The 19369-nt window shown below is 50.0% G+C and overlaps 1 protein-coding gene and 1 pseudogene across 1 annotated transcript; one reads left to right on the top strand and one right to left on the bottom strand.

Annotated features, from left to right (window-relative positions):
• Positions 1–2631: 2631 nt before the first annotated feature.
• On the bottom strand, positions 2632–8976 carry LOC121534457 (annotated as a pseudogene).
• An 8647-nt stretch (positions 8977–17623) lies between these two features.
• LOC121534456 (basic salivary proline-rich protein 4-like) lies at positions 17624–18859 on the top strand. The gene has a single exon (XM_041841049.2). It carries the CDS (start codon positions 17624–17626, stop codon positions 18857–18859), a length of 1236 nt encoding a protein of 411 aa, XP_041696983.2.
• Positions 18860–19369: the final 510 nt, after the last annotated feature.

The raw sequence follows: 19369 nt of genomic DNA, 5'->3' as shown, positions 1-19369 counted from the left end.
AGCCCTATTTGGTTACTTCATTTTTTTTTAAATTTTTAGTCATTTAGCAGACGCTCTTATCCAGAGCGACTTACAGTTAGTGAATACATTAATTTTTTTATACTGGCCCCCCGTGGGAATCGAACCCACAACCCTGGCGTTGCAAACGCCATGCTCTATCAACTGAGCTACATCCCTGCCGGCCATTCCCTCCCCTACCCTGGACGACGCTGGGCCAATTGTTCGCCGCCCATGAGTCTCCCGGCCGGCTGCGACAGAGCCTGGATTCGAACCAGGATCTCTAGTGGCACAGTTAGCACTGCGATGCAGTGCCTTAGACCACTGAGCCACTCAGGAGTTTAATGATACCATATGTGTTATTTCATAGTTTTGATATCTTCACTATTATTCTACAATGTAAAAAATATTAAAAATAAAGAAAAACCGTTGAATGAGTAGGTGTGTCCAAACTTTTGACTGGTAGTGTATATACAGTTGAAGTTGGAAGTTTACATACACCTTAGCCAAATTCATTTAAACTCAGTTTTTCACAATTCCTGACATTTAATCCTAGTAAAAATTCCCTGTCTTAGGTCAGTTAGGATCACCACTATATTTTAAGAATGTGAAATGTCAGAATAATAGTAGAGAGAATTCTTTATTTCAGATTGTATTTCTTTCGTCACATTCCCAGTGGGTCAGAAGTTTACATACACTCAATTAGTATTTGGTAGCATTGCCTTTAAATTGTTTAACTTGGGTCAAACGTTTTGGGTAGCCTTCCACAAGCTTCCCACAATAAGTTGGGTGAATTTTGGCCCATTCCTCCTGACAGAGCTGGTGTAACTGAGTCAGGTTTGTAGGCCTCCTTGCTCGCACACGCTTTTTCAGTTTTGCCCACAAATGTTCTATAGGATTGAGGTCAGGGCTTTGTGATGGCCACTCCAATACCTTAACTTTGTTGTCCTTAAGCCGTTTTGCCACAACTTTGGAAGTATGCTTGGGGTCATTGTCCATTTGGAAGACCCATTTGCGACCAAGCTTTAACTTCCTGAATGATGTCTTGAGATGTTGCTTCAATATATCCACATACTTTCCTTCCTCATGATGCCATCTCTTTTGTGAAATGCACCAGTCCCTCCTGCAGCAAAGCACCCCCACAGCATGATGCTTCCACCCCGTGCTTCACGGTTGGGATGGTGTTCTTCGGCTTGCAAGCAACCCCCTTTTTCCTCCAAACATAACGATGGTCATTATGGCCAAACAGTTCTATTTTTGTTTCATCAGACCAGAGGACATTTCTCAAAAAAGTACGATCTTTGTCCCCATGTGCAGTTGTAAACCGTAGTCTGTCTTTTTTATGGCGGTTTTGGAGCAGTGGCTTCTTCCTTGCTGAGTGGCCTTTCAGGTTATGTCGATATAGGACTCATTTTACTGTGGAGATAGATACTTTTGTACCGATTTCCTCCAGCATCTTCACAAGGTCCTTTGCTGTTGTTCTGGGATTCACTTGCACTTTTCGCACCAAAGTCCGTTCATCTCTAGGAGACAGAATGCGTCTCCTTCCTGAGCGGTGTGACGGCTGCATGGTCCCATGGTGTTTATACTTGCATACTATTGTTTGTACAGATGAACGTGGTACCTTCAGGCATTTGGAAATTGCTCCAAGGATGAACCAGACTTGTGGAGGTCTACCATTTTTTTCTGAGGGCTGATTTCTTTTGATTTTCCCATGATGTCAAGCAAAGAGGCACTGAGTTTGAAGGTAGGCCTTGAAATACATCCACAGGTACACCTCCAATTGACTCAAATTATGTCAATTAGCCTACCAGAAGCTTCTAAAGCCATGACATAATTTTCTGGAATTTTCCAAGCTGTTTAAAGGCACAGTCAACTTAGTGTATGTAAACTTCTGACCCACTGGAATTGTGATACAGTGAACTATAAGTGAAATAATCTGTCTGTGAAACAATTGTTGGAAAAATTACTTGTGTCGTGCACAGAGTAGATGTCCTAACCGACTTGCCAAACCTATAGTTTAACAAGAAATGTGTGGAGTGGTTGAAAAACGAGTTTTAATGACTCCAACCTAAGTGTATGTAAACTTCCGACTTCAACTGTATATCCATAATTTTTGTTTATATTACCATTTTGGCATGCTGCACAATATGGTTTCCATAAGCATTATAATTTTACATTTTAGCAGACGCTCTTATCCAGAGCGACTTACAGTTAGTGAATACATATTTTTTTACACTAGACCCCCGTGGGAATCGAACACACAACCCTGGCATTGCAAACGCCATGCTCTATCAACTGAGCTACATCCCTGCCGGCCATTCCCTCCCCTACCCTGGGCCAATTGTGCACCGCCCATGAGTCTCCCGGTCGCGGCCGGCTGCGACAGAGCCTGGATTCGAGGATCTCTAGTGACACAGTTCGCACTGCGATGCAGTGCCTTAGACCACTGCGCCACTCAGGAGTACATAATGAGCAATATGAATTGCAGGTTAGTACAGTCAAACATTTGTTTAAGAGATAAGGAGTTTGTGTCATTGATTCTTCATTGATTTACCTGATGCCTGATAGACAGTTGATTCATAGTTTTGGAATACATTTTATTTACTAAATTGTTTTATACATGTATTTACATATAACACAAGAATAGCTTCAGCAAATCGTTGCATTCAGAGACATCTGTAAGGTGTGGTCCTATAGTAAGAACTATTGGCTTAACACAGGCCTAGACTGCAGCCTAGAACCAGGTAGAGTTGAAGGCCCTAACGCAAGTCGAAGATCCTAAACCCAAGACACTCCATTTATATCACAAAGGACTGGTACGTATAAGCAAGATGTGAAAACTCCATTTAGCTTATCAAAGCGGCACTGCAACCATATTAATACATTTCTAGGGGGTTGTTTCTGGACAGTCTTAGGGGATGGTGGTGTGTGTGTTCTCTAGTAGAGGACTGGTTCAGGACAGGCAGAGACAGGATAAGACGGAGAAGACTGGTTGAGGAATATGTGGCTGCCGTAGCTCTGAGGGACACAGGAGTTAGTGGGTCTCTCAGCCCACAGATGGCAGACTACTGAATCAGAGGGGCTCCTGCAAAACAGAGGGAAACAAGGTTTATAAGAAGGTGAAGTGATGTCGTCGAAAAACCATGCGTTTAATCCACAACCGAATATATCCCAGAGACATCTAGGACTGTGTTGTGCTGAACCTTCTTCGAGTGTAGACACATTTCTCAAACACACACTTTCAAATCCAACCTATTCACTTGAAATAATATAGGCCTTTATGCAATATAAGCCTATCACTACAATATATGCAACAATCACAAACTAATTGAGGACACTTGGAGGGAGTGTGAATAAGAAACCAAACAGGTCGTATTTAAACAACAACAGCTCAACTTTATGGGTGTACCAAAGTGTTAGAGCTAACAGCTAGCAGGCAGTTGTTATGAGAGAGGTGATGGAGGGAGGAGGAGGAGAGCTGGAGTGCTGCAGGGAGGAGGAGGAGAACTGGGGTGCTGCAGGGAGGAGGAGGAGAACTGGGGTGCTGCAGGGAGGAGGAGGAGAACTGGGGTGCTGCAGGGAGGAGGAGGAGAACTGGGGTGCTGCAGGGAGGAGGAGGAGAACTGGGGTGCTGCAGGGAGGAGGAGGAGAGATGGGGTGCTGCAGGGAGGAGGAGGAGAACTGGGGTGCTGCAGGGAGGAGGAGGAGAGCTGGGGTGCTGCAGGGAGGAGGAGGAGGAGGAGAGGAGAACTGGGGTGCTGCAGGGAAGAGGAGAGGAGAACTGGGGTGCTGCAGGGAGGAGGAGGAGAACTGGGGTGCTGCAGGGAGGAGGAGGAGGAGGAGGAGGAGAACTGGGGTGCTGCAGGGAGGATGAGGAGAGCTGGGGTGCTGCAGGGAGGAGGAGGAGGAGGAGAGATGGGGTGCTGCAGGGAGGATGAGGAGAGCTGGGGTGCTGCAGGGAGGAGGAGGAGGAGAGCTGGGGTGCTGCAGGGGGGAGGAGGAGAGCTGGGGTGCTGCAGGGAGGAGGAGGAGAGGAGAACTGGGTTGCTGCAGGGAGGATGAGGAGGAGAACTGGGGTGCTGCAGGGAGGAGGAGAACTGGGGTGCTGCAGGGAGGAGGAGGAGAACTGGGGTGCTGCAGGGAGGAGGAGGAGAACTGGGGTGCTGCAGGGAGGAGGAGGAGGAGGAGGAGGAGGAGGAGAACTGGGGTGCTGCAGGGAGGATGAGGAGGAGAACTGGGGTGCTGCAGGGAGGAGGAGAACTGGGGTGCTGCAGGGAGGAAGAGGAGAGCTGGGGTGCTGCAGGGAGGAGGAGGAGAACTGGGGTGCTGCAGGGAGGAGGAGGAGAACTGGGGTGCTGCAGGGAGGAGGAGGAGAGCTGGGGTGCTGCAGGGAGGAGGAGGAGAACTGGGGTGCTGCAGGGAGGAGGAGGAGAGATGGGGTGCTGCAGGGAGGAGGAGGAGAACTGGGGTGCTGCATGGAGGAGGAGGAGGAGGAGGAGGAGGAGGAGGAGGAGAAGAGAACTGGGGTGCTGCAGGGAAGGAGGAGGAGGAGAACTGGGGTGCTGCAGGGAGGGAGGAGAAGGAGTACTGGGGTGCTGCAGGGAGGAGGAGGAGAACTGGGGTGCTGCAGGGAGGAGGAGGAGAACTGGGGTGCTGCAGGGAGGAGGAGGAGGAGGAGGAGAGAACTGGGGTGCTGCAGGGAAGGAGGAGGAGGAGAACTGGGGTGCTGCAGGGAGGGAGGAGGAGGAGAACTGGGGTGCTGCAGGGAGGATGAGGAGGAGAACTGGGGTGCTGCAGGGAGGAAGAGGAGAGCTGGGGTGCTGCAGGGAGGAGGAGGAGAACTGGGGTGCTGCAGGGAGGAGGAGGAGAGCTGGGGTGCTGCAGGGAGGAGGAGGAGAACTGGGGTGCTGCAGGGAGTAGGAGGAGAACTGGGGTGCTGCAGGGAGGAGGAGGAGAGCTGGGGTGCTGCAGGGAGGAGGAGGAGAACTGGGGTGCTGCAGGGAGGAGGAGGAGAGATGGGGTGCTGCAGGGAGGAGGAGGAGAACTGGGGTGCTGCAGGGAGGAGGAGGAGAAGAGAACTGGGGTGCTGCAGGGAAGGAGGAGGAGGAGAACTGGGGTGCTGCAGGGAGGAGGAGGAGAACTGTGGTGCTGCAGGGAGGAGGAGGAGAACTGGGGTGCTGCAGGGAGGAGGAGGAGGAGGAGGAGAACTGGGGTGCTGCAGGGAGGAGGAGGAGGAGGAGGAGAACTGGGGTGCTGCAAATCAAATCAACAGGTGTAGACATTACAGTGAAATGCTTACTTACAAGCCCTTAACCAACAATGCAGCTTTTAAGAAAAAAACAACAACAAATAGTCCGGGTAGCCATGATTAGCTGTTCAGGAGTCTTATGGCTTGGGGGTAGAAGCTGTTAAGAAGCCTTTTGGACCTAGACTTGGAGCTCCGGTTCCACTTGCTGTGCGGTAGCAGAGAGAACAGTCTATGACTTGGGTGGAGGGTGGGAGGGAGCAGCTGTGTTCTAGTTTACCTGAGAAGACAGCGTTTTCCTGTGGTGCAGCCTCCCAGACATCTGCCCACGTCTATTTCCTGTTGAGACATTAGCAACACAGAGAAAAGGCCATCAGCAATCAGCTCACCACAGGCTGCAAACACCAGCCATGCCAGCCCACCAGCCATGCCAGCCCACTAGCAGGGGGCCAGGCCAGTCCACTAGCAGGGGGCCAGGCCAGCCCACTAGCAGGGGGCCAGGCCAGTCCACTAGCAGGGGGCCAGGCCAGTCCACTAGCAGGGGGCCAGGCCAGTCCACTAGCAGGGGGCCAGGCCAGTCCACTAGCAGGGGGCCAGGCCAGTCCACTAGCAGGGGGCCAGGCCAGTCCACTAGCAGGGGGCCAGGCCAGCCCACTAGCAGGGGGCCAGGCCAGTCCACTAGCAGGGGCTAGACGAGCAGGGGGAGCTACTAAACGTGTTAACAGCTTTGATTTGACACCTGCAGGGACCATGTGTGTTTGCTCTCCTCACACCTTTTGTGAGAGGGGGTGGCAGACAGCTCAAACACACAAACAGACAGGGAGATAGATTAGTTAAATAATGTCTGGCTCAAACACACAAACAGACAGGGAGATAGATTAGTTAAATACTGTCTTTTTTCTCTTTCTACATTCACATGATTTAAAATGAAACACAGTGTAAAAACAATAGAAGTGAATATTACATTTTACTTCAACAAGTTGTAGATGAACACCCTTGTCCTCTCTCATCCCCGTGTAATCTTGCTGACATGTAACCATGAGTAATGTTTTATTTCATTTTCTCCTAAACCAAGACATACTCTGTTAAATCCCTCTAGTCGAACATCATAAAGACAGTAATTACAATCATTTCCTTTTAAACCAAACTCACTCAAGTCATGCCTAATCCATACAGTATCTCCCAGCCAAGAAGATAGACAGTCTGAAAAAGCCATTCCAACATACAGTACATCCTGTGTGTTGGCTGATGTGTATAAAGAGAACAGAACACAACACCTAACCTTCACATCCTAAAGCCTTTCACACCTGCTGTATCTGTCTGTCTGTGTGGTGCCAACCAGTGGGGAGTGGATTGGATGTGAGGCGGAAATGGATCTATAAGCTTCGACTTCCAGATGGAATCTCTAACTTCCTCTACTTTCTTTTCACGCATATGATTGGTGTGAAGCTGCTGAGCTGATAAATTAATTAGATCAGGCTAGGGGCTGGTTTGAATCCGTAGCGCCGAAGATCTGCGTTGTAGCGCGGTTGAAATGTAAAGGTAATTTCTAATTGAGCTGACATAGACAGCGTTTACCGCGACCGTGGAAACATCGCCTTTACACGTCAACGGCGCTATAATGCTGACCTTCTGCGCTATACGGATTCAATCCAGCCCTAGAGCTGATTATAGTCCTTTAGCCCAGGTCTTTAACGGTTATTATTAAAATTAGGACAAAGTAGAGTGGCAAAATGGGTCCTCAGGGAGGCAACAGATAAGATAAAATAGTGGCGGTTTTTACTGGGTTTCTCTTTGCTATTTTGGAGATCAATATTAAAATGATGCAAGATCCAGAAAGGTAGAAACACAGGACACTGTCTGCAACGTGACAAGCATTTCACCCACTAACATCTGCTAAACATGTGTATGTGACAAATACACATTTGATTTGATTTGAACGTGAGCTCACCTTGAGTTTCTCCTCTTTGACTCCGTCGGCATCGTATACTATTTCATAGTAGTACTCTATGTAGGGAACTCTGTAACAGCTCTCCTTCAGCTCACAGGTCTCCACTGTCTGGATCAGGTATACGTTGTTAGGGGTCTCCACCAGGGCAGAGTCAAACTCAGTGGGCACGCAGGTGAACCCATCTGAGAAATATACATTATAATATAATAATATATAATATCGGCCATTTGGCAGACGCTTTTATCCAAAGCGACTTACTGTCATGCATGCATACATTTTACGTATGGTGGTCCCTGGAATGATGTATTCAATTAGGATGTTATGAAGTATTATATTATTATGTCTTGCTTGTCACCAGTAACATTCTGAACATGATAAGGTATCATGATACTCAGTTGACCTATTTCGTGTCCTTTGAGTCCATTCATGTAGCTCAATTGGTAGAGCATGGCGCTTGCAACGCCAGGGTTGTGGGTTCGTTTCCCACGGGGGGCCAGTATGAAAAATGTATGCACTCACAAAAACAAAACAAAAAACCTGTAAGTTGCTCTGGACAAGAGCGTCTGCTAAATGACGTAAATTCATGTGGCAAGACAATATTTTCTATTGGGCCCTATTGCTTTTGTGGCTACCATTGAATTATCAGTGTGCATATTACTTTGAGATGTGAATAATGATTGATTGACATTAACTCAATGAAGGATTGTTGAGACTGCAACAAGTTATATGACATAAATAAAATAACAATTGATAACCAATTGATAACACATAAAATATAAATGATAAAACGTTCAGTTTCAGGCTACAGGTATATCCATGAAAATTGTGACACTTTTAGGTCATGGGAGGATTGGTATTATTCGGCTATTAGTGGTGGTGAGAGATTCAATAAACGAAAAAAGGGTTACTAGTTTTTAATCTAAACCGATTCCTAACCTGAAGTCTGTGCGCACAAATGTTTTATGCATTGAACCTTTTTACCTTTTTTTCGCAAATCTCCCATTGACATCAGTGCATGTTTAAACAAATGGAATGTTTTTGTACACTCTTTCCAAGTGTTTTGGGACGGATACACACCTGGAGAACATTTCCAACAGGAACAGCTTCCCACATCAATGACAGTCTCGTATGGCGTCTCAAAGAAGTACGTCTTGAGCGCGGGAACCCGGACACATTGCGTCAGTTTGTTTTCACAATGGAATTCCTCTATGACCTCCACCTCCAGGGGGCCCTCGAACAGCAGCACCGGTCCACTTTCACCCGGGTCGGCTCACAGGTGTGGTTCACCCCGCAGGATGGAAACTGGCCAGAAGTCTCGGCACTGGTTGGAGTGGAAGGTTCGCCCACCCTCACCTTTTAAAAAGGAACAAATAGAAGATACTTTTTATTCTGGGTCTAGTTTTATATTTTGCCTAATCTTCCATGGTTTCAGATTACATACATGAAAAATAGATATGGAACGAATATGTATGTTTCTGAATGGAATAGCATATGTTTTTGTTATTTATTTATCAAATTCCCAAATGAGTAGGCCTTTATTCTTCACTGACAGTCTTGAATTTGGACCGCAACCTTGTGGTCGTTTTAGGAACTGCTCACGTACCTTTTTGTTCCTGAGGTATTCCAGCATGGAGGAGTGTTTGGCCTGCTGTGATCTTCCAGCCTCGTGTGATGTCCTGATGGGTGCTCCCACATAACGCGACCTGCACCCCGCCACGTCCACGTTCACAGGGCTACCAGATATGTCCCACACAACGCGACCTGCACCCCGCCACGTCCACGTTCACAGGGCTACCAGATATGTCTGAAGGCACAAGGCAAACAATGAGTTCATTACAATAATACACATTATGCATGATATTTTTTCCCCCATTACTATGTCTCCCCCCAAAAAATCTCATCATGCACCAATACACATAAAGATATAATATTTCATTCTATATAGCGCTTCATTCTATATAGCGTTTCATTCTATATATTGTTTCATTCTACATAGCGTTTCATTCTATATAGTGTTTCATTCTATATAGTGTTTCATTCTATATAGTCTTTCATTCTATATAGTGTTTCATTAAGCATTCTACTGACAAATGTAGTTATAATATAATTATATGAACGAACATTGAATATAATAGATATGATAAAACAAGGGTACTGACATTCAAGGGACACTGCTGCCCTCGCATGGTGCTTTACCGTTACTGCTGTCACCATGGTGCTTTACCGTTCTATATCGTGGAGCTCCGCCCCATAGGGGAGCTCTGCTCCTAATGGTTTACCCACTGCCCTAAGGCAGCAGCAGCCTGAGACAAAATTATGCACACACCTACAGCCAATAGGAGTACAGGTGTCCCTATAAGAGGGGATGCCTCCCCTCAATCAGCCTCCCTTTTTCTTCAGGGACTGGATGACTAGACTGAAGAGCCAAGAAGAGACGAAGCACGAAGACTCAGGACGAAAACGCCGTTGATATTCCAGTCATCAACGTCGTCTAAATGAGCACACCGGGAGATTTTCCACCCCCAAAAGCTATTTTCAGAGCTCAGTGCAGATGCACTTCCATGGCGGCCGGTGACCACCACGACTTATGTTTCGTGTGTTTGGGATCCCAGCATGCCAAGGAAGGCGTCTGCAGTCCCCCGAATTGCGCCTCCTGCGCCCTCCTTTCTTTAAAGGAGAGGAAGCAGCGTTGGGCGTTTTTCAGGGAGGACATCCCCCTTGAGGATGTGTTGTCGATACTAGCCTCTGCTTCAGAGGCGTCGTCCGACGGTGCAGACTCGGGGGAAGATAGGGATTTTGAGGAAGGGTCTGGCATCCCAATGGAACAGTCGGACCCTGTCCCTCATACTTTCAAGCCCCCCTTTCCTTTGGAGAGCGAGAGGGCTTGTAGTCCCTATAGCGAAGGGGATACGAGCTCTGAGAGATCAGAAGCTCTCTCTTTCGCTGCAGCCTCTCTGAGAGCGGATTTTCCGGGTCTCATTGAGAGAGCTGCTCAACGGCTGGCAATAAAGCTGCCCCCTCTTCCCTCCGCACCGGAGGTTGATATGATGGAGGGCGGTCCTTATTCCAGGCCAAGGAAGGCGGCAGAGCCAGTGGCTCCTGCCATGCCTTCTTTGGCTAGGTACGTTGGAGGCTCGTGGGAGGCACTTTAGCGGCGCGTTCGCCTGTAAAAGCGTATCTCCCATTCACGAGAGTGGAAGGAAGGCTTCAGGGTCAGGGAATCCCCAGGTTAGAGAGCGCCATGGCGGCGTATCTCGTACCGGGTTCGAGCCCTTGGCCCTCTTCCAAGAAGGCCACGTTGCCATCCCAGAAGGACCGACTCACAGCGTCGCTGTTAGAGAAGTCTTTTGGGTTGGGAGCCCAAGCTGTAGCAGCAGCTAACAACATTGCCCTCTTGGCGGCCTCTCTGTCCCGTTTAACCACGGGTAAGACAGAGATGGCACCGGAGGAGGTGGAGGAGGCGTCCAGAATTTCTGGCGCCATACTCCACCTTACACAGGCGTCCGCAGTCTGCGCGGGGAGATCCATGGCCACTTCGGTGGTCGGGGAACGACACCTCTGGTTGTCATTGACATCTATGAAAGAGGCAGACAGGACGTCTCTCTTGAACGCCCCCCTCTCTGACGACGGCCTCTTTGGGGTCGCAGTCAAAGAGGCGACGGAGCGTTTTTCGAAGTTGGAGGAGGAGAAGAAGCAGTTGGCCAAGCACCTGCCGTTGGCAGGACGACTCGGCCCCCCTCCTCCCCAAAGGCCATCTACCTCCGCCCCTCTAAGTAGACCGGGGTCTACGACGAGGCGGCGTAATCGGCGTAATCCGGCGGCCACGAGCAGCAAGGGAGCGGGCTCGGCCCTCCCAGCAGCTACGGTAGCCCCACTACAGCCGGCGAGGGAGGTGACGAGACGCCGACCTGGCCCTCCAAGGGAGGCAAGAGGAGGCGTACGTGACGGGACGCGGGGAGAGGATGGAGGACGCATCGATGGTGTCGAATGTGCCCACTGTTCCCCCCTCACCCTTCGGTTGAAGGGACGGGTGCTGATGTAAATGCTTTTGTTGATGTGTTTAATAAGAGTTGGCTCCACCTGACTTTGTCAAAAAGAGCCTCTTTTCCATAATACGTCCGAGAGCGTTCAAATCTCACCCTCTCTTCCTTACCACTCTAAGAGCCGTTCAGCCCACCGAGGGTGCGTTGCTGAACAGGCACTAAGAGTAGGTATCCAGAAGACCTCAATCAGGTCGTCACATCACACTTCACGTATAAGAAGTGCTTTACATAGAAGGCAGCAGTCCCGGTCAGATTCTGACATGAGGACGCAGCCGCTATTTGGGGATGGCGCACTAGTACAGACTAAGGTCTCCACTAGTACGAGCCAGACCCATGCTGCGTTCACGGAGGGCCCGATTACCGCGGTCACCAAGGTGCCCAGAGTATCGGGCGCCCCAGGCATTGTAACACAGCAGCTATCTGGGGACGGCGCATTATCGCAGACCAAGGTCTCGGTTAATGCGATTCAGACCCATGCTACGTTCACGGAGGGCAGGATTACTAGCGTTATGGGTATAACCAAAGTATCAGCTCCTCTGACAGAACGAGCCAGTACTCACCACACTGAGCGTGAATCAACCCACCAGGGGGTGCAGAGTTGAACACACACAGAAGGTGAAAGTTAAGAAGGTATCAAGGCGCCGCCTTGTTTTACCTCATAGAGACCTCATACTACAGACTTCTAGGAGTACTGTAGTGAAGGGCTCTGATAGCGAATTGCAGTCACCTAAGATGACGCAATCGCTTGCTGGGGATGGTGCCCTGCCGCAGGCTGTGGCCTCGGTCAGCGCAATTCAGACCCGCGATGCGTTCAAGGAGGGCAGGAATACGACGGTTACGGGTTTAACCGACGTCCCTACTCCTCTTTCTTTCTCAGAACGCATTTCCTCTCCCTTTCACGGGAGGCCCACCTTGGGCTGTTCCACCACTTCAATGTTGGGGAACAGTGGCGGTAAGGGCCATAGAGGAATACAGGTCCTTCCTACTGGATGCACCACAGCTTCGCGCCCAGCCACTTTCTCTGCATTGCTGGCAGTGGCGAAGAAGCTGCACCCTCTCACGCTGGCTAGAACAGACGTTGCAGAAGGGTTATGCTCTCCAATTCCACCGGACCCCACCCCCGTTCAGGGGAGTGGTGGAGACGGGGATGAAAACGCCAGACAAAGTGGCCGCTCTGATGACAGAGATTACGGAACTTTTGGCGAAGGAGGCGGTGACAGTAGTTCCCCGGGAGCAAAGGAACAAAGGGCTATATTTCCTAGTGCCCAAAAAGACGGGGGGAGTGAGGCCGATTTTGGATTTACGCATTCTCAACGAGAGCATAACCAAACGGCCCTTCCGAATGCTAACGACAAAACGTCTGCTGGAATGTGTCCAGAGAGGGGACTTTTGTACGAGCATAGACCTAAAGGACGCGTACTTTCATGTGCCGGTTCAGCAGCGTCACAGGAAGTTTCTGCGGTTCGCCTTTCAAGGGGTGGCGTACGAATACACGAGGATGCCATTTGGGTACGCCCTGGCACCTCGCACATTTTCCAAGTGTGTGGAGGCGGCATTGGAACCGTTGCGTCGTCAGGGAATACGGCTACTAGCCTACCTGGACGACCTACTGGTTCTCGCCCCGTCAGCAGAGCTGGCGATCACTCACACAACACAGACAGTGATGCATCTCACAAGTCTGGGGTTTGCTGTGAATTGGAAAAGAGCGCGCCCTGGCCCACTCATCAGATTGTCTACCTGGGGATACAGCTAGACACTGTGAGGATGAGGGCTCGAATTTCGGACCCCGAAGGGTAGCCTTGTTGCTAGCCCTAAGGAAGTGTCGTCCGAATCACACGGTGACGGCGCTGTCGATCATGTCACTTTTGGGTCTCATGTCGTCAGCCCACTCTGTGGTTCCGCTGGGACTCCTGCACATGCGCAGGACGCAGCGATGGTTCGCCCAACTAAGACTAGACCCATTGCGTCAACGTCATCGGTTGGTGGTGGTTCCCCTCTCGCTCAGTGCAGACCTAAACTATTGGAGAAACTTGCGCGTTCTCACGCACGGAGTCCCGATAGGAAAGGTGTCCTCTCACATCCCAGTATTCACGGATGCGTCCCTGACGGGATGGGGAGGGACATGTCAGACACAAGCGATAGGAGGTGTGTGGCCTCAATCAGGTCGTGCATTCCCTCCGCTGTCCTGCATTCTCCCACTGCTAGCCAGGGTGAGGTCAGGGGGGCTGTCAGTGATACTGATAGCGCCCGATCGCCCGGGGGCTCTGTGGTTTGCGGAGATGAGTCAGATGTTGATTGCGCCACCTTGGCCAATTCCACATCGACGGGACGCGTTGTCTCAGGCGGCTGGCACGATAGGGAAATTGCCCATAATCGGCCAACCACTGAAGGCCTGGCTGCTGAGAGGGACAGGCTAGAGCGCCGTGGGTTATCTGATGCAGTGATCAGGACCATACAGGGTTCACGTGCCAGTTCCACTTCTAAGATGTATGCCAGTAGATGGAACGTGTTTTCACGATGGTGTGTCACACAAGGTGTGGACCCCATGAGCTGTCAGGTGGAGAGTATTCTCTCTTTTCTGCAGCTCATGTTTGATAAGCAAAAATCGCCTGCCACGATTAGAGTGTTTGCAGCAGCGATTTCAGCTTGTCATGAGGGTTTTGGCAGAGACAATGTCTTTAGTCACCCTCTAGTGAAACGCTTCCTATTAGGAACGCGCGACTTAGGCCAACACCTAGAGTCACGCTTCCTCAGTGAGATTTGGCTTTGGTACTCGAGCGCTATGTAAGTCGCCGTTCGAGCCATTGAATCAAATACCCCTCAAGATGCTGTCTATCAAGACAGCACTGTTGCTCGCTTTGACTACAGCTAAGCAGGTCAGTGATTTGTGTGCTCTTTTCGACGAGACCTGACTGCCTGGCCATCAATGGTGACCTGAGCAGAGCAGTGTTACGTCCCTAACCCGGCATTTGTGCCGAAGGTTATTAAGAGTTCATATAGGTCACAGACCGTGGAGCTGTGGGCTTTTTCTCCTCCTCCTCATAGAGAGAGGAGTGAGGAAAAGCTCCATCGCCTGTGCCCGGTACGCGCTTTGGCGTGTTACGTCGAGCGCACAGCAGCGATTAGGTCATCGCCTCAGTTGTTTGTGTGTCACGGTGCGGCTGCACTAGGTAGACCACTTTCAAAACAGAGGCTGTCTCACTGGCTTTGTGAAGGCATTGAGACAGCTTATGAGGTAGCAGGGCGGCAATTGCCTCAGGGTATCAGAGCTCACTCCACTCGTGGAGTAGCCTCTACTGCCCTTTTCAGAGGAACAGGAGTAGAGGATATCTGTAGAGCAGCATCCTGGTCGACGCCGTCTCCATTTATCCGTTTCTATCTCTTAGATATGTCTTCTAATTCTCTGGCTCGATCTGTACTCAGCGTGGCTGAAGGGAGATCTTTAGCAAGAAAGAGAGGAGGAGCAGGACTGTGGACACAGGTTTCCATCAGGTCCGCTTTGGTTAGGAAGACGTGTTTTTGACAGATGTGTTTTCTAACTCTTTGGCTCGGTCTGTACTCAGCATAGCTGAAGGGAGATCTGGAGCTAGGAAGAGAGGGAAAAGCAGGACTATGGACTGGGTTTCCATCAGGTCTGCTTTGGATAAGAAAACATATTTTGTGGCATGAATCCTGACTGACAGGGTCAGTACAGTAGAGGCATGCGTTGATTAACAGAATATGAGGTCATCTATCTGCTTGTTCAGTTAGTATGACTCATGTTTTTGTTCCTGCCCACTAATCTCTGGGATTCCATTGAGTGAGTGAGGCGGTCTACCGCGTTCATAATGTAGAGTGACACTTGATGTCATTCCATTAGTGGTCGGTAGTGTTTTCACAGGATATTGAGGCACATCTATCTGCTAGTACAGATTAGTATGGCTTCTATTCTGGTGATCTGCCCACTAGTCATTGGCATTGCCATTGGACTAGGTAGGGGCGGGTTTTTTTAACCGATGACGCGGTATATTGTGACGCCCGTAGGGGTTTTTAGTTGCAGTACTGCGGGACTCGGTTGCAGCCATTGCTAGGCCTGACTTTCTCGTTTCGATGGGAAGTGTTAGGCTCGGCAGGGAGTATATTTTGGAGCGCTACGCTCCGCCTTAAACCATTAGGGAGCAGAGCTCCCTATGGGGCGGAGCTCCACGATATAGAACGATTAGTTACCGGAGTGTAACTCCAGTTCTATGAGTGGAGCGGAGCCCCATAGGACTTAAGGCCCTGCCGACCCTCTCTAGTCTCGCTGAAGAAAAATATCTCGGGAGGCTGATTGAGGGGAGGCATCCCCTCTTATAGGGACACCTGTACTCCTATTGGCTGTAGGTGTGTGCATAATTTTGTCTCAGGCTGCTGCTGCCTTAGGGCAGAGGGTAAACCATTAGGAGCAGAGCTCCCCTATGGGGCTCTGCTCCACTCATAGAACTGGTGTTACACTCCGGTAACTAATCGTTACTGCTGTCACCATGGTGCTTTACCGTTACTGCTGTCACCATGGTGCTTTACCGTTACTGCTGTCACCATAGTGCTTTACATATTTACATATTTACATTTTAATCATTTAACAGACGCTGTTCAACGCTGCCGCCGCTGGAAAACACAAACACAAACATCAACACCTTTTAGATACAATGAGAGAAGTCCAAGTTGACAGCAGCATTCCTCAACATTCCTCAACAATCCTAAACTGCCAGAGCTCTGAGTCCTTGGCAAAGTAACACCAGGCCTCATAAAGCATCTCGGAGTAGGAGTGCTGATCTAGGATCAGTTATGCCTATTAGATTATAACCATTGAACAGGAGGGGACCGGATCCTGGATCAGCACCCCTACATGCAGACTCAGACCTTAGTTGTTCTGGCTAGTTCCAAGACATGGCTGAATTATAAAGTGATGTACAGTATGATCATTCATAGCACCATGAGTGGCGCAGTGGTCTAAGGCACTGCATCGCAGTGCTGACTGTGCCACCAGAGATCCTGGTTCGAATCCAAGCTCTATCGCGACCGGGAGACTCATGGGGCGGCGCACAATTGGCCCAGGGTAGGGGAGGGAATGGCCGGCAGGGATGTAGCTCAGTTGATAGAGCATGGCGTTTGCAATGCCAGGGTTGTGGGTTCGATTCCCACGGGGGGGCCAATATAAAAAAATATGTATTCACTAACTGTAAGTCGCTCTGGATAAGAGCGTCTGCTAAATGACTAAAATGTAAAATAGCAGGTATTCACTAAGTATGTTTCTTGTATATTCTAACCAATTGATTTAATCGGCTATAAAAGCAGCCCCCTTAATCAATCAAACACTTTTGATCATATATATTGAAAACCACATCATATACACAAATTCTAATTTAGTACGTCAAGACAAGGTTCTAAAAATAATAATAATAATAATAATAATATGCCATTTAGCAGACGCTTTTATCCAAAACGGTAAGTCATTATGTAGCATCAGAATCAGATCCCCATCAGCATGTCACACTGCTGTACTCAGCTTAACACTCCCTACCAGTGCCTGTGTTCTTCTGAGATCCAAAAGGGATTACGACGTATCGCTGTTGATGGAAGTCACATCAGTCCATCAGCCAGTAGCCAACGTCACTGCATGTCGTTGAGCCAACAACAAACAGCCGTACTCACAGGCTAGGCTGAGGGAACACAGCAGGAGCAGTAGGCAGGGCTGCAGTATATCCACTGTGTTACTCCCTTGTGGCTCCTGCCTCGATAGATCCTGACTGAGTGACCCTGTTGGTCTCAACACCTTCTGATATTTATAAGGGACAAATGTCACCACCAGTCGGACCCTCTCTCCAAAGTGGTGTGGCGTTAAAAAGGGTAAACTAATCATTTTTTTAGTCATTTTAGCAGAAGCTCTTATCCAGAGCGACTTCCAGTTAGTGAGTGCATACAAATTTCCATGCTGAAATGCCCAAGGTGTTACGGGACGGGGCCTAGAAGGCGGGGGGTCGTCATTCACTTCAAAGAGATGATCTCTAAAGTACGGAGTTCTCTTTTCACCTCTGCTGGCTGGCTTGTATTTGAGCTATGTAAGATGCAGTGGTGTGTGTGTCCATCCACAGCTAAATGAAGTGATTAAGGAGCTTTGGGCCATGAAAGCGTTGCTCATTCATAGGCATTAATCATCTTTTACCTCAGGGGGAAGGTGTTTAGCACCTGAACTTAAAACAGAAACCTGGCTAAAGCACATAAACAGGATCAGCATGGGGCAGAGCAGAGCTTTTAGAAGAGGGAGGAGACACCTTGGTGCTTATTCAACATCAAGCCAGATGGACAGGATCCTCCCAGGGGTTGGACTCTGTCCCAGGTCAGGCCAGCCCTCCATGTCCCCAGATGGGCAGGATCCTCCCAGGGGTTGGACTCTGTCCCAGGTCAGCCCTCCATGTCCCCAGATGGGCAGGATCCTCCCAGGGGTTGGACTCTGTCCCAGGTCAGGCCAGCCCTCCATGTCCCCAGATGGGCAGGATCCTCCCAGGGGTTGGACTCTGTCCCAGGTCAGGCCAGCCCTCCATGTCCCCAGATGGGCAGGATCCTCCCAGGGGTTGGACTCTGTCCCAGGTCAGGCCAGCCCTCCATGTCCCCAGATGGGCAGGATCCTCCCAGGGGTTGGACTCTGTCCCAGGTCAGGCCAGCCCTCCATGTCCCCAGATGGGCAGGATCCTCCCAGGGGTTGGACTCTGTCCCAGGTCAGGCCAGCCCTCCATGTCCCCAGATGGGCAGGATCCTCCCAGGGGTTGGACTCTGTCCCAGGTCAGCCCTCCATGTCCCCAGATGGGCAGGATCCTCCCAGGGGTTGGACTCTGTCCCAGGTCAGGCCAGCCCTCCATGTCCCCAGATGGGCAGGGTCCTCCCAGGGGTTGGACTCTGTCCCAGGTCAGGCCAGCCCTCCATGTCCCCAGATGGGCAGGGTCCTCCCAGGGGTTGGACTCTGTCCCAGGTCAGGCCAGCCCTCCATGTCCCCAGATGGGCAGGATCCTCCCAGGGGTTGGACTCTGTCCCAGGCCAGCCCTCCATGTCCCCAGATGGGCAGGGTCCTCCCAGGGGTTGGACTCTGTCCCAGGTCAGGCCAGCCCTCCATGTCCCCAGATGGGCAGGGTCCTCCCAGGGGTTGGACTCTGTCCCAGGTCAGGCCAGCCCTCCATGTCCCCAGATGGGCAGGATCCTCCCAGGGGTTGGACTCTGTCCCAGGCAGGCCAGCCCTCCATGTCCCCAGATGGGCAGGGTCCTCCCAGGGGTTGGACTCTGTCCCAGGTCAGGCCAGCCCTCCATGTCCCCAGATGGGCAGGATCCTCCCAGGGGTTGGACTCTGTCCCAGGTCAGGCCAGCCCTCCATGTCCCCAGATGGGAAGGATCCTCCCAGGGGTTGGACTCTGTCCCAGGTCAGGCCAGCCCTCCATGTCCCCAGATGGGCAGGGTCCTCCCAGGGGTTGGACTCTGTCCCAGGTCAGGCCAGCCCTCCATGTCCCCAGATGGGAAGGGTCCTCCCAGGGGTTGGACTCTGTCCCAGGTCAGCCCTCCATGTCCCCAGATGGGCAGGGTCCTCCCAGGGGTTTGACTCTGAATGCATGAAGCACATAATTGTATACCTCAACAACAAACAATGGACACAACATGTGTGTCTGTAGATAACGAATGCCATTGTAACACAGTAGGCTATCTGTAATGTGAAGTGTACCAGAAGATGTAGAATGTTTAGTGGTCTACAGAGTCCAGCATCATAGTAATACATGAGTTGCTCTATAGAAGAGGTGTGAATTGGGGGTTGAAAAAACAGGCACATTTCAATCGTATTCCTTCCAAACTCAGGTAGACCATATACCACTCACACACTTTCTTTGTATTGCATATTTGAAATATTTACCTGAATTCCTTACCACCCTACTAAATGTGTCACTACTGACACATAGTGAAACATTTGCAATAAATGGAGAACCATGCACAGTAGTGATAATTGTGATGAACCTTCTATTACAGATTAATTATATAATTTTTATTTGCATATCAAATTAACAAAATAGCAACAACAAAAAACATTGAAAACCAGATGTTCTAAACCTTTAAATTGAATTTAGAGAAATA

The sequence above is a fragment of the Coregonus clupeaformis genome, chromosome 21 (assembly GCF_020615455.1).
Source record: "Coregonus clupeaformis isolate EN_2021a chromosome 21, ASM2061545v1, whole genome shotgun sequence".
NCBI lineage: Eukaryota > Metazoa > Chordata > Actinopteri > Salmoniformes > Salmonidae > Coregonus > Coregonus clupeaformis.
Note: the sequence above shows the minus strand (reverse complement) of the source record. Positions and strands in the feature narration are given on the sequence as shown.

Bases quoted from the DNA above. Each gene is read 5' to 3' on its own strand.
- LOC121534456 (XM_041841049.2), top strand. From the start codon at position 17,624: ATGGGCAGGATCCTCCCAGGGGTTGGACTCTGTCCCAGGTCAGCCCTC.